Consider the following 23322-nt stretch of genomic DNA (forward strand, 5'->3'; position numbering starts at 1 on the left):
CCACACGTGCGCGACTCGCCCTCGCGCTGGGCCTCGTCTGTCCAACGCGTTCGACCCTGCTCGACCGCCATGAAGCTCACCCCCGAGCTCATCCAGTCCGCTCCCTCCCACCTCAATCCGGTCAAAGAGCGGCAGCTGGACTTCCGAGGTGCGTTACGGTGCGCGCATTTTGAGTCGCTTACTAGAGTTTTTGCTCATAGGCTACACCATCCCTGCCATCGAAAACCTTGGTATAACTAAGGTAGGAATCATATCTGCCCATCGCATCGGCCCCAGGGAATCTGATGCGTTTGGCATTGCAGGACCAGCATGATTGTATAGATTTTACGGACAATTCGATCCTTGTGTTGGGCAACATCCCCCTCCTCCGCCGACTACGAACACTCCTCCTCGCGAACAACCGAATATCCTCCATCTCCGCCTCGCTCCACCTCTCTGTACCCAACCTCACCACCCTTGTACTCGCGAACAACAACATCGCCGAGCTCGGGGACCTCGAGCCGCTGAAGGATGTCAAGTCTCTGCAATACTTGTCCCTGCTAGGGAACCCCGTGCGGGAAAAGAAGTGGTATCGGGAGTGGCTTGCCTACCGTGTGCCCAGTCTGAGAGTGCTTGATTTCCAGAGGATCCGCGACAAGGTGCGTCTCCCATCTCGCGTCCGTCTCCGAGCCGCTGTTCACGCGATCGCGTTATTTCCAGGAGAGGCAGGCAGCGCGCTCCCTGTTCTTGACGGCGGACAACCTCCCCACACAGCTGGCGACCACCATCTCGCAGACCGTGTCCACGCACTCATCGAAAACTGCCGTCACGTCGGATGAGCCTAAGCCCGCGAGCCACGGCAAGGCCGGGAGATTGATGTCGAAGGAGGAAGCGGACAAGGTGCGGGCAGCCATCGCGAGCGCGACGTCGGTGGAGGAGATCAGGCGGCTGGAACGGATGTTGAAGGAGGGCTTCATGCCTGGGGTGGATTCAGTCGGTGCATGAATGTGTACGATGCGTCGTGTTGTTGTGCTCTCGATATTCTCACTCCGCGCGGCAAGGCAACAATACACAAGGTTCTAAGCCGTTTCCAACTCCGAGCCTCCTAAGCTTGATCCAACCTGTACAACAACAAGCAAGCCCTACGTGATTAAAATATGTTCTTAATGCCCGCACCGTGGTTGCCAATGTACAGGCCGTGGAAGAGCACCGCGAAGAAAGTCGCCATGTTCGCCAGGGAGCTCACGCCGTGGAGCTGCGCGAACGTCTTGTTCAGAGCCTTCATCTTCTCAGACACCTGGAACAGAAGCCGTCAGTATTGCTAGCGATGCATGAACGTGAGCGAGACGCACTCCTGGTTCGTTGTATGCCTTCCCTTCCTCCTTCTCCAGACGATGACGCTGGAACATGGTCCTGTAGAGTTCGTCAGCTTTGTCCTTGTTCGATCTCCGGATGTTACACATACTTGCTGGTCATAGGACCAATCACAAACTGGTTCGCACAGTTGGAGAGCACGACGGTCACCAGAGCGTAGGCTTGAGCAACGTCCGTTACAGCGGGGTTCAGGTAGTGCGTGAGCACCACTGGGTGACTGTAAGTCCACAGGCCAAGGAGCGCAGACGAGAGCCCAATGCTGAGGCTAAAGTAGATGGGAAATGTACGATGCTGGAGAGCACCAAACTGGTGTCTAGGGAGGGCCTTGAATGCAATGACACCTACGACGATTGACTTAGCTTCAGGTACAGCGCAATGAACCAATCGCGAAAGCCTACCTCCAATGAAGGTGACCCATAGAGCTACAATCGCATAAGCACCATTACTGTCATCACGAAGATGAGGACGACTCACTCATGCCAAACAACCAAGCATATCCAACTTGATACGCAGCTTGTGAGCTGAAGAGTGCGAGAAGAGAGGACAGAGAAAGCGTTTCGACCTTGGCCATGTCGGTGTACTGTCGAGTGAGGGTACAGGTGTTGTGATCCCAGCTGCAGGACCGGGTATATATGAGAGCCTGGAGCCCTGGGAAGACAGGAGGTTGAGGTATGGAATTCCGACGCGCCAATATATAGCTGCCTTGCTGAGCCTTGACCGTTGCAAATCACGCTCACGTGTCCGGCCGCTGCCCTCGACCATGTCCCCTCGTATGTAGTCAGTCGTTCTTACGCCCCGTACGATGACATGTCGAAACGACCTACGGAAGTATGTTCAGCGGCGGACAAATCAGTACGACACGGCAGAAAGCCGTATCTGCCCCACGCCGACCATAGTCTAGACCGTCCTAGACTCGCCGGTCATTGTCCGGCTGCATAGAACATGAGAATACATGGGAACAACGGTAATGGTACACAGCAGAATACATTGAGGGCAAACGACGAGTGCACAACCCACCGAAGTGAGGTTGGGAAAACACCAATCCTGCGGATCGCAACAGCACAAAAGAACCCCCCTACATGTGGAAACGGTCGAAGTCTCCTTGTCGCCCCATCAAGCCTCGTCGTCTCGGACCGCTGCCGCCGCCGCCGCCACGTTCCTCCCGTGGGCTGGTCAAAATGAGGTGTCTGTCGACAAGCTATACAGCAAGGTCAGCACCGCGTTATGGGTTAGGGAGATATAACGTACTTCATTGAGGATGTTGGACGATTTCGTAAGTGACGCGAGGTACGCCGTAAGCTGCACGTCCTCATACTCTGTGTCAAACTCCTCTCTGAAACCACGGTTCTCGCTTGCAGGTAAGGACGCGATGAGTGCAGAGAGAGCACGCAGCGTTGCATGATCCTTCTTCGCGGACCCTGGACAGTATGCTATATGATTCATACCACTGCAGACTAAGAACTTATACGACGCTTACCTGCGATGGCTTCCGACACATACTTGACAAGGAGCAAGATGCGGTCGTGAAGCATCTTGACTGCTGCGCGTTGGGTTTGAAGATGACCTTCGACTAGACGAGTCGCTTGAGCATCGTGCACTGCCTGGAGGAGAAAACTACTGACGACTCGTGCCGCCTTCTCCACCTTTCGCCGTCCAGTCGACTGCGATACGCTCGGCTTCGCCGGTTTCCACGGAGAACGATGCTTCAATGAACACCGAACGCGATTTGCGATCGCGAATCTCGATAGTAGGCTCGTACGCTTTGAGAGGGAGAGATTGGCCCCCAATCTCAGTACCTGATGTGAAGAGGGTGGAGGGTTGCATAACCAAGAGTAGCGGCGTGGATGAATATACGATGAACTAGACGGAAATTTAATTGTGAGGCAGCATAGAGCAAAGAGAAAACGAACCTGGTCATGCAGAGCTATGTGTTTCGCTGTGGGCCGCTCCGCCACAGTGTACCACCCAATGAACTCGAGAGAAGGGAATACTTGCTTGTCTAGTTCCAGGGGGCAATGAACAGGGATGTGCCCAACTAAGCCGGAGACAACTTACAGAGTTCCTTTCGGGTCACCAAGAACGCCTGGTTTACACTTTCACCGTCGTTCTCAACAGCAAGCTCGAAGCTGTTCACAATCTCAACCTCTCGTCCATTCTGGGTTCCTAGGAGTGCCCCCAGCACTACAAGATCGGTGATCAGGAAGAGAGGCCTTTCCAAGTAGGTAAAGAACACACCAAATGGCAGACTTGATCTCGTTTGCAACCTCATCCGAGTGAGATGCTCAGAGATGTTGAGGATAGGAAGAGGGTGGCTGAAGATTACGCGTCAGCGGCTGAGCATAGATGTCTCGAGAGCTTCACACACAGGGCCAAAGACAGACCAGAGGTGGTGCTGGATGGCAGCACCACAGGCAGCTCGTCGGTTTCCATCGCGGACATGGTTGAGAGTGTGTGAGTAAGGGTGCCGCCACAGAACCGAAGACAAGGAGAGAACGGACAAGGCGCTCGAGTAGGGGGCAGATGACGACACGTGCAGTCTGTCTTGCCACAGACGCGAACGGGCCTGCCCTGAACCTCATTTGTCGCCGGCGCGTCGAGTCGCGTCTCTGTGGACCTGGTCCTCCCGCTCTCTCTACGACGCGTCCTTCCTCTCGTTCGTTCTCCCTCCACTATGTCGGGTTATGAGGCATCCCGAACCTATTCCGTACGGACTAGCAATGAGAGGGAGCCAGACGGCAACACCCTCGAGCTTCGCTCGAAGGTCGAGAAGACCCTCCTCGAGTTCCTCCTGCAGTACCGCGTAGGCAATGACTTCATATACCGGTTAGTGCTCCTGTTTAAATTAATATATGCATTTTAACGAGATCGTACTCTAGCGACAAACTGCGCGCGAATCTTCTGTTGAAACAGCATCAAATAGAGGTGGATCTCAGACATGTCGGTCTGTATAACGACGAAATGGCACACGCTATTCAGGAGCAGCCAGGAGAGATACTTCCCTTGGTGCGTCTTTTCGAGCCCACGAAAACCTTCATACTCAGACACGTTCAGTTTGAGAATGCGGCAGCCAGGGCCGCTCGGTCTATCTTGTTCCCTCTGGCGAGCAACTCCGAAAACGCACAACAGTCGATCCCCAACGTGCAAGTCCTTATCAAGTCCGGGTTGAACATGCAACCGTTTCGAGATTTGACCGCCAACACCATGAACAAGCTTGTTCGTATTCCCGGTATCGTCATCTCTGCGTCTGTGCTCTCTTCCCGCGCGACGAAGCTGCACCTCCAGTGTCGTGCATGCCGAACCCCGAAAATCATCACTCCGCCCGGTGGTTTAGGTGGCTTGGGAGGAGGTTCAGAGCGTGGCCTTCCGAGAACCTGCGATGCGCCATCTCTTGAAAACCAGGAGAAGGATTGCCCCCTCGACCCATATCTCATTATCCACTCGAAGTCATCCTTTACTGATCACCAAATGCTCAAACTGCAAGAAGCTCCTGATATGGTGCCCGTCGGAGAGCTGCCAAGACATATGCTACTGTCTGCGGATCGTTACCTCACAAATCAGGTTGTTCCTGGCTCTCGAGTCATCGCAACTGGCATTTACTCTACTTTCCAATCTGCGAAAAACGTGAGTCTTAATGCTCCCGGGAGCTAAAAAACATCACTAACCTGCTCATAGCGTTCAAAAGGTGCTGCGGCTCTTCGTGATCCCTATCTGCGCGTCGTCCACCTCGAAGTGTCGTCTCCGGCTTCAGGTGGTTCGGGTGGCGCGAACCCATTTGGTACACAGTACACGCCAGAGGAGGAAGAGGAGTTCGGTGAGATGGCTCGTAGCGAAGGCTTCTATGAACGGTTCGCGAAGAGTGTCGCGCCCAGTATCTTTGGTAGCCTAGGTAAACGTCCAATTGCGCATTTCCAATGCGACCGCTGACTCCCCCTAGACATCAAGAAAGCGATAACATGTCTTCTTATGGGAGGCTCCAAGAAAATCTTACCAGACGGGATGCGACTGAGAGGAGATATCAACGTGCTACTTCTGGGTGATCCGGGTACTGCGAAGAGTCAGCTGCTAAAGTTCGTTGAGAAAGTAAAGTGGGATACTTCTTCAATCAGTGAACGTGTGCTGACAGGATCACAGGTTGCTCCTATAGCAGTTTACACCTCTGGAAAAGGTTCCAGTGCTGCCGGTCTAACGGCATCAGTGCAACGGGACGCTGTTTCGGTTCGTCGCAACAACGTTTGACCTCATTTCCCCGTAGCTTACGTTCTTGGCAGCGGGAGTTCTACCTTGAAGGCGGTGCGATGGTTCTGGCCGATACCGGTGTCGTCTGCATCGACGAGTTCGACAAGATGCGTGATGAAGACCGTGTCGCCATCCATGAAGCGATGGAGCAGCAGACCATCTCGATTGCCAAGGCTGGTATTACGACGGTGCTGAACTCTCGGACAAGCGTACTCGCAGCGGCAAACCCCGTGTGGGGTCGTTACGACGAGGGCCGCAGCCCTGGCGAGGTACGTGATGGTGTGCGAATATGGTGGCGGACATTCATGCTATTTTCGCCCATCAGAACATCGACTTCCAAACCACCATTCTGTCTCGGTTTGACATGATCTTTATCGTGAAGGATGAACACAACGAGGCACGAGACCAGGTATGTCACCTATTCCTCGTCAATTCGAGACAGTCATGCCAATGCAACCCCAGATGATTGCCAAGCATGTCATGAACATCCACATGAACCGCCCCAACCAGAACGAGGAGGTTGTGGGTGAGATCGATCTCGAGAAAATGAAGCGTTTCATTGCTTTCTGTAAAGCGTAAGGAGTTTCTTCCCGGAGCTATAAACGTGGTGCTAATGCCCTTACAGAAAATGCGCTCCTCGGCTCTCTGCGGAGGCACAGGACATGCTTAGCAGCCACTTTGTCTCATTGCGGAAACAGGTGCAGCAGGTCGAGCAGGACAACGACGAACGGAGTTCCATCCCCATTACAGTCCGGTACGAACTTAACTCGTCGGGATGTGTTTATTGGCTAATGATACGACACGCAGTCAACTCGAGGCTATCATCCGCATTTCCGAATCCCTCGCGAAACTCACGCTCTCGCCGGGAGTCCAGAATCACCACGTAGAAGAGGCTATTCGACTGTTCAAGTTCTCCACCATGGATGCTGTGTCTGCAGGCGCTGCAGACGGGCTCTCGCGCGGTGCTCTGAACGAAGAGATGATCAAGATTGAGAAAGAAATCAGGCAACGACTACCTATCGGATGGAGTACAAGCTACCAGAGTTTAGTCCGGGAGTTCGTCACGCAGCAAGGGTACTCGAGCCACGCACTGGAACGGACACTGTTCATCATGGAGAAGCGAGAGATTATTCGATTCTCCGGGCAGAAGAAGGTTGTGCATCGGTGAGTGTCTCGTTTCGATGGTTCTTCGTTCGTTGAACTAAACCTGTACCCTTAGTGTCGGTGTCTAGCGTGTTTTTGCGTACCTCATATTAGTGTTTGAGTCATGTTGTCATCTTGCTTTGTCTGCACGCTGTGCCACGTAGTTGTATTATTAGCATGCAGGCTGTAATATCATGCACTAGGATCGGGTGAGTAGAGTGTATCTAGCCGTAAAGCGTTCTGCACTTCCACAATCAGGTGCAGACGACGTCGAACGAACGCAGCGCGGAGTCTACTCGACCGTCCGCAGTTCTCTACGATGATGCTAGGATCTATGGTACGCGCCGGGAAGTTCTCCAGCGGCTCCCTGCAAACAAACCAACGTCAGCCACGAAGCCCGGCACAGATGCGCGGAGAGAGCGTTCCACCCACGTCCGCACTTCCCACACGTCCTCGCTGCTCTTCACCTGGCGACGCAGGGCCCACCACTCGGCGCGGCGGCGAATCCACACGTCGCGCTTCTCCTCGGGGTGCAGGCTCTTGAGGCTCATGCAGAACTTGAAGTCCTCCCACTTGTTCGAGCACTTCGACGTCGACCCGTACCGGTACAGCGACCGGACCTGGGAGCCCAGCGCTGCGCGTCGTGTCGGTCAGCTCGCTTCCGCCCCGAACCACGCCAGCAGGACAGGACTGACCGTGACAGAGGAGAAAATCGTCCATGAGCTTCGTGCACGACGGGACGTCGTCCGGCGTGGGGTGCGCCTTGCGCAGGCGCTCCTCTTCTTGCGCCAGGATGACCGGGTCGACCTCTACTGCCACATGTGCCATCCTCGAGTGGTGTGAGGCTTGAAGCTTTAAGTGTGTGGCGGAGTGGGTGTCGTACAGCCTAGGTGTCAGTGGTGACTAGGCGAATCAATGCGGAGCCAGGCAAGTACATTATAAAATAATTAGCGTAATGCCCGCCTAGCTCAATCGGATAGAGCGTCAGACTCTTACTTAGGCGGGTGATCTGAAGGCTGCGAGTTCGACCCTCGCGGTGGGCTAGAGGAATATGAGAATCGTTTTTATTCACGCTGTGTGGTCGCAGGTGACTAGTTGACTCCCAGTACGGGACTTGGAAGGGTTCTCAACAGCCACAAGCTCGAAAAGGGCATGCAAAAATACAAAACGATGTATTGCTACACTTCTCATCCGATCACGCACATCCGAAATTCAGTATGCCACCTTCGCAGTAAGCCCGTCCGTCTCCCGAGCGAAGCACCGATGCTGGCTGACCTCGTACGCGAAGTTGAGCAAGAAGCCCTGCTCACCACGCTTGATGGAGAGTAGGTCAGCTGCCACAGATCCGAGGCCATACTTCCCCGCGGTGACGACACCGTACGAGTTCGTGACCGCTTCGGACTGTAAGTCCGGCGCAAAATTCACGCCTGGGAGCTGCACCGCATCGCGTAGGAAGCCAACGCCTGGGAAGCCGTGGTTCAGTGAGTGGGAAGGGATGTGGGTGAGCCGAACGGGTCGAGGAGGAGGCATCGAGGTGGGATCAACGGGACCCGACCCGAGAGTGACAACCCCAAGAGCGGGTGTGACAGATGGACGGCGACTTGGGAGGGATGGGGAGTGGGATAGGCACTGAAGAAGAGCAAGGGGGGAAACCAAACGAGGAAACAAGAGGCACTCACCCTCCCCCAACGCCCCGATCGGCTTGCAGTGCCCGAACGCCTCGCGCACCCAGTGCACCGCACGGCCGTTCGCCGTGTGCTCCGCTGGCCCTCGTAGTGGTGGTCCGCGGGGTACCCCTCGCCCGAACCGTCCTCGCCCGCGGCGCGGCCCGACGACCCACGTGGTCGCCAGCCGGCCGTGAGCGCGGCGCGGACGCCGTCGACGTGCGCGCGGTCGAAGCCGTCGGCGACGAGGATCGCGACGCGGCGGGACTTGACCGTCGGCGCGCGCGGGGGCGGGAGAGCTTCGCGGAGGAGCGTCCGGGGTTGGGCCGCGCGGGCGCGGAGGGGACGGGCGCGCCGACGGCCTGGGCGACCTGCGTGGCGAGCTCGAAGTCGACGGTGGTGAGCAGCCTCGAGCACGTGTCGTACACCTGCGGGTCGTCGCAGTGGGAGAGCTCGAAGGAGAAGGCGGCGACGAGGTGCGCCTTCTCTGGGGGGCTGAGGGAGTTGTGGAAGAGCTGGGCCTGGTTGTAGTGCTCCTGGAACTTCGCGCTGCGGACCCGTTGCTTGATACCCTGGTACTTTTGCGGAAATCTGTGAAAGGAGGTGAGGAAGAGGCACTCGGCGAGCGGGCGGTTGCTCACTCGGCATAACCTCCGTCCTTCACCGGTACTGGGGGCGCGGCTGCCTTGCTGTTAGGCCAGTAATTAGGGCCCTTCGTGATCTTCTGCTGGTGCTGACCGTCGCGGTGGTGGTTCATCACAGGGCACACCGGGCGGTTGATGGGGAGCTCCTGCCAGTTTATCCCGAGGCGGGACAGCTGGGTGTCGAAGTACGAGAAGTTACGGCCCTGGAGGAGCGGGTCGTCGCTGAAGCCGATGCCAGGGACGACGTGGGAGGTGCAGAACGCGACCTGCTCCGTCTCGGCGAAGTACTCGTCGACGGTGCGGTTGAGCACGAGCTCGCCGATGGGCTCAACGGGCACAGCTCCTCCGGCCAGACTTTGGTGGCGTCCAGGATGTCGAAGTCAAAGTCGTTCTCCTTCGCTTCTGGAATCACCTGGATGCCAAACTGCCACTTCGCATACGCGCCGCTCGTTATCGCCTCCTCGAGATCCTTGCGGTGGAAGCAATGTGAGTCATAGGGACGGCGAGGGCTGTGTGAAACGTGCGCGCACCTGGATCTTGACCAGCGATCTTGAGAGCCTCGTCCCACATTAGACTATGGACTCCGAGCTCCGGGATAAAATGGAACTTGACAAAGAACCGCTCCTTGTTTGCATTGAGCAGCGTGTCTGGCAGCGGGCGTCAGGGACGTAGCAACACAGATAGGATGGACGTACAGGTGTTCACCCCGAAGCCTTGCATCATTCGATAAGACCACATAACTATATGTGCGGCTGGAAAGCGGCATGTCGTGAGCGAGCGTCGCCCGAGGCAGTGAGGTGCGGCCCGTACACTCGGGTTGGAGGCCAACGAAGTCCCAAAAGGTGTTGTGCGCCGACCAGTGCCCGGTCGGGACCTCTTTGTGCGGCTCAGGTTTCACGGCGTGAATGATGTCTGGGAACTTGATAGCTTCTTGAATGAAGAAGACGGGGATGTCGTTCCCGACGACGTCCCAGTTGCCTTCTTCGGTGTAAAACTCGACCGCGAACCCGCGCCCGTCGCGGACGGTGTCCTGAAAATGCCCGAGCCATAGCTCGCGGTCCGTGCAGAAACGGAGGAAAACGTCGACGCACCGCACTACCCCGCGAACCCTGAACGGTGCTGAAGCGCACGAACGTGGGCGTGACCCGCGACGGGTCGGTTAGGACGGGCGCATGGGTGTACTTGGCCGCCCTATCGTCGAAAACCTGTGCAGGGCAAGCGAGATAACCCGAGGCTATTCGTTTGGGACATCTGCCGTGAGAGGGGGCAACGGGCGCACCTTGAAATACCCATGGGCGCCGGCCCCACGAGCATGGACCACGCGCTGGGCGGACGAGCAAGGTTTGAGCCCCAATCAAAATCAGTCCGAGGGCGGGCGGAGATTACGCACCTCGGGAATCCGCTCGTGGTCGAAGCGCATAATCTTCTCGCGGCCCACCTGGCGGACTGACGTGTCAGCGGGGCCGTGCAGGGGGTGACTCGACGGGGCGCCTAAAGGCCACTTGCCTGGTCCTCGAGGAGGCTCGCGCCTGGGCGCGCACCGTCGGTCGCGCGCAGCCTGCGGAAGTGATAGCGTACGTTAGCTGTCGCAGGGTGCGCAGGCTGGCGGCCATCTTATCATGCACGCGACGCACCAGTTGTCTGTGTCGGGGACGAAGACGCCGGTGTCGGTCGTAATACCCTTCGTCGGCGCCGTGCTCACGTCCACCGTCGCCTTGGCCAGGTCGGCACTCTTTGCATTGTATCCGGTCACGGACGAAAATGCTTCCTTGACGGCTCCGATTGCGGCTGACATCCCGTGTCGCTTGATGATTGTTCGTCGTCGTCGTGTTCGTTGAGCTATTGTCGTCGTCGTGCCACGAAGCGTCTCCCGACTTATAGGCCGGCAAGAACACAGCAGCGGGGCACCGACGTCATAGCAGAGTCACTCTGACGCCCGAGCGGCGATGGCCCCGCGTTCGCTGGATGGCTCATCGTCGTCGATGACGGCGTCGGTGAGCCCTCGGGCGTGGGCTGCACCACCCGAGAACCCCCACGCGCGCGCACGATGACCCCGTGCGGTCGTGCGGTCGGATCCCGGGGGGAGCCGAGGACGCTGGTTCATCTGAGCCTTCACGCGCACGACCGGGGTCGAATGCATCGTCCGTTGCGTACCACCTGCATAGCTCGCAGCATCGTCGATCTCGATGATGCCCGAGCCGTCAATCCGAAGCAGTGGTGTGGAGCAGAACTGGGCGACCCACCTCAAACTACGCATTGGAAGCCTGCGCAGACGAGGCATCACAGCGGTCGATCCGCAGGACCGCAGCGTCCGAAGCGCGTCGTCTGCGCAAAATCCTGCGCAGAAACTGCAGTATCGCTCGCCTCACCTATCGGTTAGATCGACTGACCACACGCCGAGCGAAGATCCGGCGGGACAGGGAGCCTCCGACGCGGTGCCGCGGTAAGGAGAGGCGGTCGGATCGAGCGTGGTGGTCGGAAACGTCGTCCAATGTCGACCCACTCGGACTAGCGTGCGGGTGCGGTCGAGGATCTGAGGCAGGGCGGGGGTCAATGCATTCGTCCATCATGGGTGCGGTTTCATCATCGAGCTCGCTGGCCACCCACCTCGGCCCGAGCCCTCCACCTCGACGGAAGCGTGATGCACAGCATCCGACAGGGCCTCCAGACAACGGGACTGACGTGGCCTCGGCAGCAACGGCTTGCCGGAGACGCACTTGAATTGGTGCGCTGCGGCAGCCGACGAGCAGGAACGCAGAACGCAGGAAGGGCGCGAAGGAGCCCGCTGCGGCTAGAGCGCGCCACCGCTCGAGTCAGCCCCCTCCCGTCCCCTCCCCGCCAAACGGCAGCCTTCAGGCTGTGCTGCGTGGACGCGTGATGGTTAGGAAGCCCGGTGGGGGCGGGCAGGCGCAGCCGTGCGCAGCACAGCAGCGTGGCGGGTGGACCCACGCCCGCCGCCGCCGCCGCCTTCGCCAGCGCACCCGCGCGACGTGCGCAGCGCGGGACCCACGCCGTTAGGCCCGCCGCAGGCCCCTCGGCGCACACACCCACATGTACACCCCCGCAGCGCATGCTGGGACGACCCGGACAGAGGGCGGCGCCTCGGCCCGGGAGAGCGCCTTGGGAGTCGGGACTGATCGCAGAGAATCCCAGTATCGTGCTCGCGTCCGCAGTGTGGCGGGTGCGAGGGTACGTCGAGCCTCGAGGCGCGCCCCGCCGCCGCCCGCTGTCGAGCGCGGTTCGATGAAAGGTCGCCGACGCGCTCGTCGCTGACGTCCGTCGCCGCCGCGCCTCCGCGATACAGGCGGCGAGCCGGGGCCGGAGGACGAGGGCACAATAGAGCTCCACGATGCAATGGACTCGCAACTGCATCCTCCGCGCTGAAGTGTGACTGTACGCGGCGATGGCACGGCTGAGGGCGCGCCCGGAGAAAGCCCTCCCGCAGCCGCGACGAACGACGTTCTGGAGGTGGCGCTGCCCTGTGGGATCGCCCACCCCCCCGTGGTCTGCAGACCTCCGTGGCGCGCGGACTCGGATGCGGACGCAGTCCAGCCTCCTCCCTCCCCTCCGGCCCTCCAGGAGGACGAGCGTGCTGCGATCACCGGGCGCGGGCTCGATCGCCGATGTCTCTCCCCCTTTTCTCTCGACGCTTCGCGTCCTCGGCGTGCTCGCGTGCCGATACTTTAGCGTGCTTACGGGACGCCTGGGGCGATCGTGGCAGAGGCTGACGTAGTGCACGCCCGCCGACGAGCCGCACGCGCCGGACGCGACGGCGCGCCTCGTCACTCTCCTTATGCGAGCGAGGACCCACCTGTGGCGTGACCGAACGAACGACCGGGCGGCCGACCGCGTATGCATACGCATAGCCGCAGCCGCGCCCGGGGACTTGCAGATCCCTCGCGAGGGCCCGGATGCAATGTGCGCACCGGACGAGGGAAGGCCCGCCTCTGAGACTGCAGGAAGCCCGCTCGTGAGATCTTGAGACGTGCGGTCGTGGCGCGCGGGGCGGTCCTGGGCGGTCCTCTAATTGCGATGGTACTAGCTCGTGCCATTGCGGTTCCGTGGTCGCTGCAGGGGATCGCGATCCATCACGAGGAGGTCGTGTGCGTTGAGCGCGCGGAGAGGTCCGAGAGGTTGCTCAGCGCCGAGAGCGTACGCAGGCCGGCTGACTCACCGGCACGGGCTCCCCTCCGGTTTCAGATCCGGACTTTGAATGTGAACGCGAGCCCCGCCTGTCTGCGGACGGCCGGGAAAGGGAGGAGAGGAGAGCGGGACGGGGTCTGGGGTCTGGCAGGTGGGCTGGTGGCTGCAATGGTGGTCGAGTCAAACGAGTGCGACCGCGTGGACCGCTGCGCAACGTGCACGTAGCCCGCTGCGCCGCTGCCACCACGAGGGCTGCGCACCCACCTGCGCGTCCTGCTCGACTCCAACATGGACCTACAACTCCCTGCGCTGACCAGCGGATCGAACGACTTCATTATCTAGCTGCGGACGGCGGCCCTGACCCTAGCCCCCGGCCAGATAGCCCAACAGCGGTTTCAAACGGCTCTATCGTCTACGCACGCCATTCAGAGGACGGTGGACAAACAACTTTTACATAGAGCGCATACTTCAAACACAACGACATCCATGTATCAGACACTGTATTTATACGGACAACTGCAATATATACGAGATTACGAGAACGAATGGGCATAGATCACGATACGAGGATACTGGTACGAGAGAACGGGATGACGATCGCACGAGAGATGATGAGCATATAGTAACTGCAGTCACGACTCCTACCGCGAGCCTCGAACACAGCTGGGGGATGTTCCAAGCGCGTATGCCTGCCAACGAGTAAATGACAGCAAAGATAACCCGTCAACAGAGACACAACAGCATCGGACATCATCGTCGTCACGGCGTGAGCATACCAACGGTCAGCAGGGCACCGACCAAGACGGACTCAACACCGCTCAGACGGACGTGAGTGTTGCCATCGCTGTATGGTAGGGTAACAATAAGCAAACCAGTCTAAGGGTACTTATAGTAAAACTGTAACGTACGCAAACCAGGGAAAGCGGAAGACAACAGTGCAGTCCTTCATCTACTTGATGTCGTTGCAGTCGCAACCCTTGTCCTTGCCGTCGTCGATCCAGCTACGACCGCACGAGTCGCACCACTCCCGGTGGCCACCCTCGATGCCGATGGGGCGCGTGTTGGCCGAGAGCGACGTCACGGACTCGGCGCGATGGATCGAGACCATATGACGGGTGAGATCGTGCTTGCGGCTGAACGACCTGCCGCACGATTTGTGGAGGCAGGAGTAAGGCTTGAGCCGGTTGGGGTCGTGCGTCTGGATGTGCGTCTTGAGATTGTACGCGCGGGCAAACGCTGTGACAACCCGAGTCAATGACCTTGCTTCAACCATACCGCACTCGGCTACTTACCACGAGGGCACGTCGGGCACTGGTACTTGCGCTTCGGGTCATCGTGCAAGGCCTCCATCTTGGCACGCTGAGCGGCGAGCGACGGGTGCGAGATGCCGGAGGGGTGGGACATGGCCGACAGCTGAGGGGAGACGCTGGCGGTGGAGCGGGGGTGCTGAACGATACGGCCGGGCATGTTCGCGTACTTGTTGATCTGCACCTGCGCCGACGGGTAGTAGTCAGACGAGGCGGAGGAGCCGAGACGGACTTGCTGCGGTTGGGTGGGCTCGTAGTCCGAGAAGGACCCGCGAGGGGAAGAGAAGGCGGGAGAGTACTGGGATATGTTGGGGACGCTGTTCGGCGACGAGCGAACGGAGGACGAGTTAGGGAGGGCCCCGAAGGAGTTGGGATCTTCGCCGGCGGGCATGGCCATGCGCTGGAACTCCATGTCGAGTTGCTCTTGGGTGAGGGAGTAGACGCTAGGAGCGTAGTTGGACGTGGGAGACTTGCCCTGGGCGTTGGGGTTGAAGTTATAGTAGCTTTCAGAACGACTGGAGATACTGTCGTTGTAGACAGAATCATAACCCGACACCGACTCAGACGAGACGGTGAAGGTCGACGGCGGACCGAAGGTCGGGGTGGTGGAGCGATAGAAGGAGAAGTCGGCTGTGTCGACGGGGAGAAGGCTCAACTCCGCGTCGAAGGCCGCAAGGGAGTTGTCGAGTTCGAGTTCGAACTGGTCCGGGTGAGGGGCTACGACGTCGATGCCGCCCTGGGTGTAGGAGAAGAAGTCGAAGGATTGCTTCTGGTTCTCGTTGCCGTCGAGGGAGATGGTAGCGGGGGGGTTGTCGAGCTTATGATAGGTCTGAGGCTCGAAGGACTGGGACTGGGGGTAGAACTGGGAGAAAGTTGGGTCGTTCATGGCAGGATGAGGGGGATGTATATAGCTGCGGGGACGGTATATGAAGGAGGGAAGGAGGAGGTGAGGGAATGGCAGAGGCGAGGTGGTGGTGGAGAAAAGGCAGGGAGCTGCGGAGCGAGGGAGGGTCCGCTCACCAAACTCTTTCTCACGCCGTCTCTCCCGGGGCTGTGCCGCCGCGCCGAGCGCCAACCGGCCTCCTGCCGTTCTGGGCTCCGGGTCAATGCAGCATCCCCCCAATGGCCCCCCCACGACCCACACTGGTTCGGCTGATTCCATCGCTTTAATCTCCCCTTATCCTCCTTCGCGCCAACCGCCCAGCGAACGCACGTTGCGCTTTGTACGCCCAACCCAGCGATGACGCACTCTGCGGCCTCTTTGTCTCGGCTTCGCCGCTCCGGAAGCCCACCAACCCACCCGGCTCGCTGCAGCCCCTGCGCCCCTGCGCCCCTGCAGCGCGCCCAGACGCACCCCGCGACGGTCAATGCAGCTCAGACGACGAGTGCCCGTGAATCACAGCAATCAGCTTCTCTGCCAAACTGCATCCGCGTTCTATCACCCACCCACGCCCTCCTCGACGGCACAGCCTCCTGGACACTCCTTCAGACCGAGTTCTTGGTGCTCTTCCCGACCGCTTTGGCCCAAATTGTGATTGTTACGCTCCATACCAGAATTTACCGGCGGCCTGGATATCCCTTCGCCACGGCGTCCTATTTCGGCCACCTTTACGCAACGCTTTCCCAAGTGTCCGCGACTGATCGGAATCTCCCTCAATCGCCCCTGCTCCATTCGCCCCATTCTGTTCGGCCACGGTACCCTCGCCTTCTCTCCTCGCTGTCCGTATGCGCCCAAAGCTTCTCGTTTCAAACCCATGCTGCCCCGGCCTGGCCTAGATCCGGCTGCGTCACGTACAACGCTCCTTGCTCCGGCCCACGTTCGGCCCCTTCTGTCTTCACCATAGGAGGCCCAAGGCCCGCACCGCCTAGCCAATGGTATTCATTCCGGACCAACTCGCCCTCGCTCCGGGAAGCCATCCATCGAATTCAGAAGACGGCTACACAACATGTGTCTGCTGCTGCGCCTGTCCCTGCGGTCGACTGTGCTTCCCTCGGGGCGCCTCCTTCGATCACGCGAGCCATGGATAGCCTCCGACGCGAATCCTGCACTGAGCTGACCGCCGCTTTCGCGGTGAGGAGGGATATCCAGATACTGGCCCGGTCGCCATCTGTCAAATTACTCAGCAGCAACCTCGGCTCATTCGCGTTACACATCACAGCAAAGTGGCCCAAAGACGCATCATTTTTGCCAGCCTTCTAGCGTCGCTCTTGGTACCTTCCTCTCGGCAGATCTCATCTTTTCGTGTCTCCAATGCCGGAGGTGATGCGGAGCTCGCAGCAATGGCTGCAATAACCCTCGTTCAGCTTCCCGACTCAGGGCGTCGGGCGTTCCCTAATCAGGCAGGAGGTGCCGGCAATCTACTAGTCGCGCTCGCTCGCGCAAGCGAGCTCTCGCGGCAGCACGCCCTGCCTGCGTTCGTCTGCGGACCAAGCACGCTCGGCGCCGCCCTGAGCGCAGCGCGCAGTTAAGCACGTCGGTATATGTACGATGGCTGGGACCTCCGCGGGCGGGTGGTTCTCTTCTCTGGCTGCAGCCTCGAGCTTCGGCCTCCCCGCCGCTGCCAGAGCCCTGACGCATTGACCCGATCTCCAGACGTCGGCGCCTCGCGCGCCTGGCCACGTCGGCAGAAGACAGAAGGTTGTGATTGCTGTTACGCATCACGAATCCCACCCCACCGGTGCGTGACGGTCCACGTCTCGCAAAAATCGCTGTTCTCGCGATCCATAGGCCCCGGCCGTTCCCGTCGTGGGCCAATAGGCCGGCACTGTCGCAACCTTCGCGCTTTCGGGGTGCCCGGGCCCCCAACGGACGACCCCGCTCGCCCGGGGGCTGGAGGCGTCCTGCTCCTGTTCATCATTCCAGAAGCTCAGGGCCCGCGCAACAATCACCGCACCGCACGAACCCTGTTCTCTCGCCTCGGATCCGTACGGGCCCAGCATTGCACCCACTCGCCCGGCTGGCGCGTCCGCGCGCGTATGTCGCCCGTTTGTGCAAAGCCCATCGCCCATTGTCTGCTTCTTGCGGAAGCCCGGAGGCGCCCGCAGGGCGAGCGGGCCAGTGCGCGTCCCCGCAACCTCGCGTTCTCACCGTTTACGTGCTCCGTGCCCAAGTCTGGCACGACCCTCGCCCCGGACGACGGGCTTCGCGGACGGGCTTCTGGCCTTCTGTCAGTTTGCGTTACGATCGCGCGCGGCAGAGGGCGACGGTCAGCGGGCCACGGGGACGGCGCGCGGCTGGGAGGGGCCTGCGCGTGATATTCATTTTGGACATTGGACAGTGGGGCTTCCCCGTCGTCGCGCGTGCGGTACGTACACTACGCCGCCTTCGAGCACGCTTGCGCCCTTCGAAGAGGCTCACGCCCTTCCGAGAGGCTCAACATGCTGGGGGTGGGCAAACACGGCCCTCTTCTCCCGTGTTCCATCCTGCCCGGGGAGGCAACTCGGGCACGGTAGCTCGCTGCGACTTCGCAGGTCTCCCTGTGCGCTGCACCCCCGCCCCGTCCTGCCCCGCCCCGCCCCGCCCCGTCACGGTGTGAACTGTTCTGTGCGCGCGTCGCCATGGCAGGGGCAGCGCATTGCGAACGACGCCTCGCGCGCTGAGTGCTAGGCGCGCTGCAACGTCGCGGGCTCCCACCAGACGTCACCCTCGGTGCAGCCCGAGCCCGGCTCGGGCGCACGGAACGCGAACTGTATCCATGCCACCAGCCCGTGCCAGACAGGCTGCCGCGGAGGGCACGGACGGCGTAAGGCGGCCCTCCACTCGTGCGCTCGCGCTCTCGTCAAGCCTGGGAGTGGTGTGGGGCCTCGGGGAACCGCGCGCCGAACCAACGGCCGCGTTGGGCGTGCGGTGGCAACGGGCACGGAACCCTCGCCCCGTATGTTCTCGGAACACATAGTTCGCTCGCCAGAGTCGGGGGCTCGTCCGAGCGGCCTCGGAGCGGCCGCGGCGAGCCGTTTCCGGAACACGTCGAGGCTCGCCGAATGTCCCGGACTGACTGCGTCCGGCAGGGACTGGTTACAGAGGATGGCCAATTGCTGCCGGGGTGCGCCGCTTACATAGCACGCCGCATCGATGCACATTGCAGCCACCAGACACCACTTCGACCGGAGCCGCGGCGAGACTCGGTTGTGGATGGCGGCGCGCCCGGCGACCAGGACGTGAGACGGGGGCCGTACGAGACTGTTGCACAATTGGGCAAGTTCGGACACCAGGCGCGTGCGGGGCGACGGCGCGGCGTGCGACTCTGCGCCTACGATGGGGCTCCGCGGGCTCCAAGGCACGCCGCGAGCGAGGAGAAGCAGGCGCGCGGGGGCGAACGCGGTGGCCGTGCAGGGCGGGCGTGCCCTTGCGCGTGACCGCCGCTGGGACGTGGGTCGATCCGCCCCGCGCGGGTTTAGAAGCGCGGCGGTGCGTGCGCGGGGGCCGGGGGGCGCGAGCGAGCTCGCGAGCTCAGTTGGCGGGGCTTCTGTGTCGAGGCGGGGGGCGACTCATGCAGTCGGTAGCATCAGCTCGCGTAAGTGACGTCAGGAGTAGGCGGAAGAGAGGCTCGCGATGGGCGCCCGGGCGAGTCACGGCGGGACAAGCGGAAGCGAGAGCGGGGCCTCTTGGCGGGCTTCTGATGTCTCGGATGAGCAGGCACCGCGGGACGAGAGTGCTCACCGTTGCCCTGACCTTCAGCTTCAGACCTCGCACATGTTGGGCTCCGGCAACGTGACCATACGAGGCGGAGGGAAAGAGAGCAGAGGCCACAGAAGCTGCTCAACGACTCGCGATCGCAAGCGGCGAGCGGGCGCGCGACAAAAGATCGTCCGCAACAGATCGGGGGCATAGCGCTGCCACGCGGCAAGCGCCGGCAAACTAGGTTTACTCTCTCCCTCACGATTCTCTCAGCCTCCCCCGCCTCCCCCCACTCATCCCAGCGGCCCAGCGGCCCCAGAGCGCGGCCACGACATCCTACAACGCACTACGCGTTCTCTCTCTCGTTTTTTGCACGCATATATGTACTTTCTTCCGTCCATGCGCCTCGCAACGGCCCTTGCCCTGCTCCCTGCCCTTGTTCAGGTGCGCGGGGCAGGCCAGGTGCCTGACATCGACGGCGTGATTGGAGGCGTTCCTACGGCCTTCACGCGCTCCAAATCTACTCCGGCCATTCTGGCCGCTACCGGCGACTCGGCGTCCACACCCACCACCCCCGGCCAGCTGCGCGGCGTCGTCGAGAACAGCGGCGTGTGCGAGACCGCTCCCGGTGTCTACCAGGCCTCGGGCTATGGCGATCTGACCGCCAACCAGAGTCTTTGGTTAGCACCCTCTCCATCTCACTTCTAACGTCACCTAATCGCTCTTACGTTCTCGTGTCCTTTCAACCTTCCGACCCATGGTGTCTTCTTGATTGTTTTTGTCATCTTCTTTCCCGCCTTGAAATAGGTTTTGGTTCTTTGCCGCTCGCGAGGACCCTGACACGGCTCCTCTGACGATATGGCTCAACGGTGGAGTACGTTTTCTACTTCCAGACCTCTCACGCGATCTGCCCACTGAGTGTCTCCGCTATCTTAGCCTGGGAGCTCATCCATGATAGGCCTTCTCCAGGAGAACGGACCCTGCAGGATCACCAACGACAGTTCTGGCGTTGCTCTCAACCCGTACTCTTGGAACAATGTCTCGAACATGTGAGCCCCGCCACGTAACCCTCTGCCGCCGGCTCCGGAGTCCGGATCAGAAGCCCCGCCGATGCTGACCGTGTCCGCTCTTTTTCCGTAGGCTCTACCTCGATCAACCCGTCGGAACGGGCTATTCCTATGGTGAGACCACGGTGGGCACGTCCCAAGAAGCCGCCGCTGGCATATGGGCGGTGAGCATACAAATCTGTCCACCTCGTGCCAACGTGATTCATGAGCAACATAACCATGATCAGTTCCTGCAAATATTCTTCGCAGACGCCAAGTTCTCTAAATACGCCGACAACGACTTTGCCCTGTGGACGGAAAGGTGAGCATCGCCTCGTGCTGATGATCATTCGCCGGCACAGCCTCTCTGACCCCGCCTAGTTATGGAGGCCATTATGGTCCTATAACCGCATCGTGAGTATCATCAGATTGATTTTGGTCGCCGCTGCCGCGCTGACTGCCCGATCGCAATTAGGCACATTCTTGACCAAAATGCGGCCATCGCCAACGGGTCCGTGAAAGGCTCCCCCATCAACCTGAAATTCCTTGGTATCGGCAATGGGCTATCGGTTAGTCATGAACAATATCCGCCGACCTCCCGCGGCTCCCCGGTGGGACCGCAGTCTGACAATTTGTGCTTGCTGGAACAGGACCCGTTGATCCAGTATCCGGGGTACATCTCTTACGCAGCTTCGAACCCGTGAGTGCATCCGCGCAGCCGCTGAGTCCCAACTATGACTGAGCACGCAGCACAGATACCATCCTCTGGTACCTGATGACACGATCCAAGCAGCCACCAATGCATGGAACCGCACCGGTGGCTGTAAAGACCTCGTGAGCCCGAAAACATCTTCTGAAGCTTTCCCCACCTGAATACTCGAGATGTAGATCACCGATTGCAACAGCGGCAACAAGACGAACACGGTCTGCTCTGAGGCTCAAGGCTTCTGTAACAACGAGATCCTGGGACCCGTTCTCGGCCCGTACGACCCGTACTTCGTCAACAGCCTTGTGCCGGATGCATACCCCCCAGAGATCGACGGGTTCCTCAACAATGCTACGGTTAAGGCGAAGATCGGTGCCCAGTCGTCTTGGGAGATGAGCAGTGACGACGTGTACTTCAACTTCGCGGACACCGGTGACTGGATGCGCAGCTCGCGCCCTCTGCTGGAGAAAGTCATCGATGCAGGTGTACGGACGGTCATCTACGATGGCGATGTGGTCAGTGCAGACTTGTTTTCTCGTTTCCGAGCAACCGCTTATCACGCCGCCGACAGGACTACATTTGTAACTACATGGGCGTGGAAGCAATGGTGCGTTTGGCTGTGCGTTGCTGCGGTCCCTCGCTAATGCTTCCGGTCCGTAGGTCGACGCACTGCAGACGAACTTCACGGACGAGTTCTCCAAACAGGAGTTCACCAACTACTCGATAGCGGGTCAGGTCGCTGGTATCTACAAGAACGCTGGCACCTTTTCCTATGTCCGAGTTTACGGCGCGTGAGTACCTTCCAGGGCTTTTTCATCAAATACCCGCACGAAGCGGAGCAACGGATGCTGACACGATCTCTCCTTCTATCCGCCTTCTCTTCTCATCTCATGCACGTGCTGCGGCATGCACCTCTCAGGGGCCACGAAGTTCCCTCGTACACCCACGGGACGCTCGGGGTGGGCCAGGCGGCCTTCCAGATCTTCTCTCAGATCATGGGAAACTCCTCGCTTTCGTCCGCGAACGGCACGTCCACATCCACAGGCTCGCAAGCTTCAAACCCCGAAAACGACGCGTCGTCCCTCGGTTCTATTGGTTCTATTTGGAGCGTCTTCGTTTCAGGTCTAGTGGCGCTGGTCGTCCTTCCCTTCTAGTTCCTCAGCCTATCCGGTGTCTCTTCTGGGGGAGGTAGACACCGGTACGTGCGTGTTGTATGCGTGGACTCACTGTGTATTCTGGATTGTAGGCATTAGTTGTGCCGATTCTCGTGGATTTGTTGGATCGCCTTGTACGGATTAATACACACCTCGGTCGCCTCGCGCGCGAATACCCACATACCCATCTCTATCTCTCCGCGTTTCGTTCGCGACCCGTTTCGCCGCAAGAGTGTTCCGGCCGTCTTCCAGCCACAGTGCGCTCCTTGGCATCTCAAAGTTGCTGCCCTCCGGAGTCACCGCCGACCGCAGGAACCATACAAGAGCGCCAGTACGAACCTTCGGTGGCGTGTCAATCATCACAGCCCGCAGCTAACCCGCCCTCGCTACGCCCGCGCTACGCCCCCCGCGCCGCCGCTGCCGTGCCGACGTAGTACATCCGGTTGGACGTACGTGCGGCCGCTCCAGCGCTCCCGAAGTGCGGACTCTAAGTACTCCGTGTTAGTTACCCACTGTCGGAGCCCGATAGCGGTGCCGGGGACGCCGTCAGCGTTGGACAGCTCGCCCGAGGAGCCCGTACGTGCGGGTCAGCGCATCCAGCACTCCAGTCTCCGACCGGGAACCTGTCTGTGCACAAGTTTGACGGACTGTGCATGTTGCAGCCAAGCCCGCGCGCGCTCGCGGCAAGTGCACCTGCGGCTGACACTACAGTCTGGCCATTTTCCAACCTTTTTTCGAGCCCCGGCGCCGCCATCGACCGCGTGTGTGCGGGAAGCCGAGGTCTCTATAGTCGATTTGTTACCAGCTGTCATAACGACTCTAGGCCCCCTCGGCCAGCCGTGCAGCGGTACTAGCCTGTTTCGCCTGCAGCACATCCGATCGAATAGGCTACGGTCCCCCACGCGAAGCTCCGCTCGAGCCGGCCGTGCTTACAGCGCCCCCGTCATGAAAACGTTCGGGCACAGCGGGGCGGCACTCGCAGAAGTCTGGAACGGCCACAGCGGGCACTCGTACTGCGTCCCCGGCGCTCCCCCGTTCTCTGCGAGCTCGAGGCCGAGAGGCCCGGGGCGAGCGGCCTTCAATTTCGGGACTCCGGGCGCGGCCGTACTTTGATTGATCCCGAAGTCTCAGGTCGGCCGCGGTCCGCGCGCGTCGAGCTTCGCTTCTGGAAATCTGTGCGGCGCATATGTGCTGACGTAGGAACGCGGTGGTATATGAGGCTCGCCGTGCATGGAGGGAATCGCGGTTGTGACTGAAGGGATGCCTGGGCCCTCCCCGCGCGCGAACCAAGGGTTCCCCGACTGGTGA

The 23322-nt window shown here is 60.1% G+C and overlaps 8 protein-coding genes and 1 non-coding gene across 9 annotated transcripts; 4 read left to right on the forward strand and 5 right to left on the reverse strand.

The window, feature by feature from the left end:
- Window positions 1-69: 69 nt before the first annotated feature.
- BXZ73DRAFT_57011 (L domain-like protein) lies at window positions 70-984 on the forward strand (the record flags this gene model as incomplete). The annotated part of the gene is made up of 4 exons (XM_048021536.1): window positions 70-148; window positions 201-241; window positions 303-638; window positions 700-984. 4 exons carry the CDS (start codon window positions 70-72, stop codon window positions 982-984), a joined length of 741 nt encoding a protein of 246 aa, XP_047871409.1.
- Window positions 985-1129: 145 nt separating this feature from the next.
- On the reverse strand, window positions 1130-1924 carry BXZ73DRAFT_57016 (uncharacterized protein; the record flags this gene model as incomplete). The annotated part of the gene is made up of 5 exons (XM_048021537.1): window positions 1130-1276; window positions 1332-1392; window positions 1445-1694; window positions 1752-1775; window positions 1828-1924. The coding sequence occupies 5 exons, from the start codon at window positions 1922-1924 to the stop codon at window positions 1130-1132; spliced, it is 579 nt and encodes a 192-aa protein (XP_047871410.1).
- A 504-nt stretch (window positions 1925-2428) lies between these two features.
- BXZ73DRAFT_56993 (COP9 signalosome subunit 6) lies at window positions 2429-3792 on the reverse strand (the record flags this gene model as incomplete). Its single annotated transcript, XM_048021535.1, has 8 exons — window positions 2429-2551; window positions 2602-2771; window positions 2831-2923; window positions 2976-3213; window positions 3264-3352; window positions 3409-3534; window positions 3589-3665; window positions 3719-3792. The coding sequence occupies 8 exons, from the start codon at window positions 3790-3792 to the stop codon at window positions 2429-2431; spliced, it is 990 nt and encodes a 329-aa protein (XP_047871411.1).
- Window positions 3793-4024: 232 nt separating this feature from the next.
- Window positions 4025-6821, forward strand: BXZ73DRAFT_107997 (ATP dependent DNA helicase; the record flags this gene model as incomplete). Its single annotated transcript, XM_048017051.1, has 12 exons — window positions 4025-4176; window positions 4230-4356; window positions 4405-4974; window positions 5026-5239; window positions 5288-5433; window positions 5485-5568; window positions 5622-5858; window positions 5915-5998; window positions 6052-6164; window positions 6215-6343; window positions 6397-6753; window positions 6809-6821. The coding sequence occupies 12 exons, from the start codon at window positions 4025-4027 to the stop codon at window positions 6819-6821; spliced, it is 2226 nt and encodes a 741-aa protein (XP_047871412.1).
- A 41-nt stretch (window positions 6822-6862) lies between these two features.
- BXZ73DRAFT_93392 (uncharacterized protein) lies at window positions 6863-7560 on the reverse strand (the record flags this gene model as incomplete). The annotated part of the gene is made up of 4 exons (XM_048026656.1): window positions 6863-6883; window positions 7051-7099; window positions 7165-7366; window positions 7428-7560. The coding sequence occupies 4 exons, from the start codon at window positions 7558-7560 to the stop codon at window positions 6863-6865; spliced, it is 405 nt and encodes a 134-aa protein (XP_047871413.1).
- Window positions 7561-7689: 129 nt separating this feature from the next.
- BXZ73DRAFT_t205 lies at window positions 7690-7775 on the forward strand. The gene has a single exon. It is a non-coding gene; the product is annotated as a tRNA-Lys (tRNA).
- A 169-nt stretch (window positions 7776-7944) lies between these two features.
- On the reverse strand, window positions 7945-10835 carry BXZ73DRAFT_93393 (catalase; the record flags this gene model as incomplete). Its single annotated transcript, XM_048026657.1, has 14 exons — window positions 7945-8195; window positions 8412-8451; window positions 8475-8663; window positions 8744-8987; window positions 9038-9366; window positions 9396-9509; window positions 9542-9687; window positions 9736-9792; window positions 9851-10070; window positions 10132-10245; window positions 10320-10364; window positions 10431-10478; window positions 10547-10598; window positions 10675-10835. 14 exons carry the CDS (start codon window positions 10833-10835, stop codon window positions 7945-7947), a joined length of 2010 nt encoding a protein of 669 aa, XP_047871414.1.
- Window positions 10836-14132: 3297 nt separating this feature from the next.
- Window positions 14133-15376, reverse strand: BXZ73DRAFT_82779 (uncharacterized protein; the record flags this gene model as incomplete). Its single annotated transcript, XM_048023789.1, has 2 exons — window positions 14133-14419; window positions 14476-15376. 2 exons carry the CDS (start codon window positions 15374-15376, stop codon window positions 14133-14135), a joined length of 1188 nt encoding a protein of 395 aa, XP_047871415.1.
- A 4113-nt stretch (window positions 15377-19489) lies between these two features.
- BXZ73DRAFT_57029 (serine carboxypeptidase) lies at window positions 19490-22014 on the forward strand (the record flags this gene model as incomplete). The annotated part of the gene is made up of 13 exons (XM_048021540.1): window positions 19490-19788; window positions 19916-19982; window positions 20045-20157; window positions 20249-20339; window positions 20403-20476; window positions 20536-20568; window positions 20630-20723; window positions 20805-20854; window positions 20910-20988; window positions 21043-21375; window positions 21432-21467; window positions 21521-21651; window positions 21780-22014. The coding sequence occupies 13 exons, from the start codon at window positions 19490-19492 to the stop codon at window positions 22012-22014; spliced, it is 1635 nt and encodes a 544-aa protein (XP_047871416.1).
- Window positions 22015-23322: the final 1308 nt, after the last annotated feature.

This window comes from Epithele typhae (assembly GCF_022376455.1).
Source record: "Epithele typhae strain CBS 203.58 chromosome Unknown BXZ73scaffold_135, whole genome shotgun sequence".
In the NCBI taxonomy this organism is placed as follows: domain Eukaryota; kingdom Fungi; phylum Basidiomycota; class Agaricomycetes; order Polyporales; family Epitheliaceae; genus Epithele; species Epithele typhae.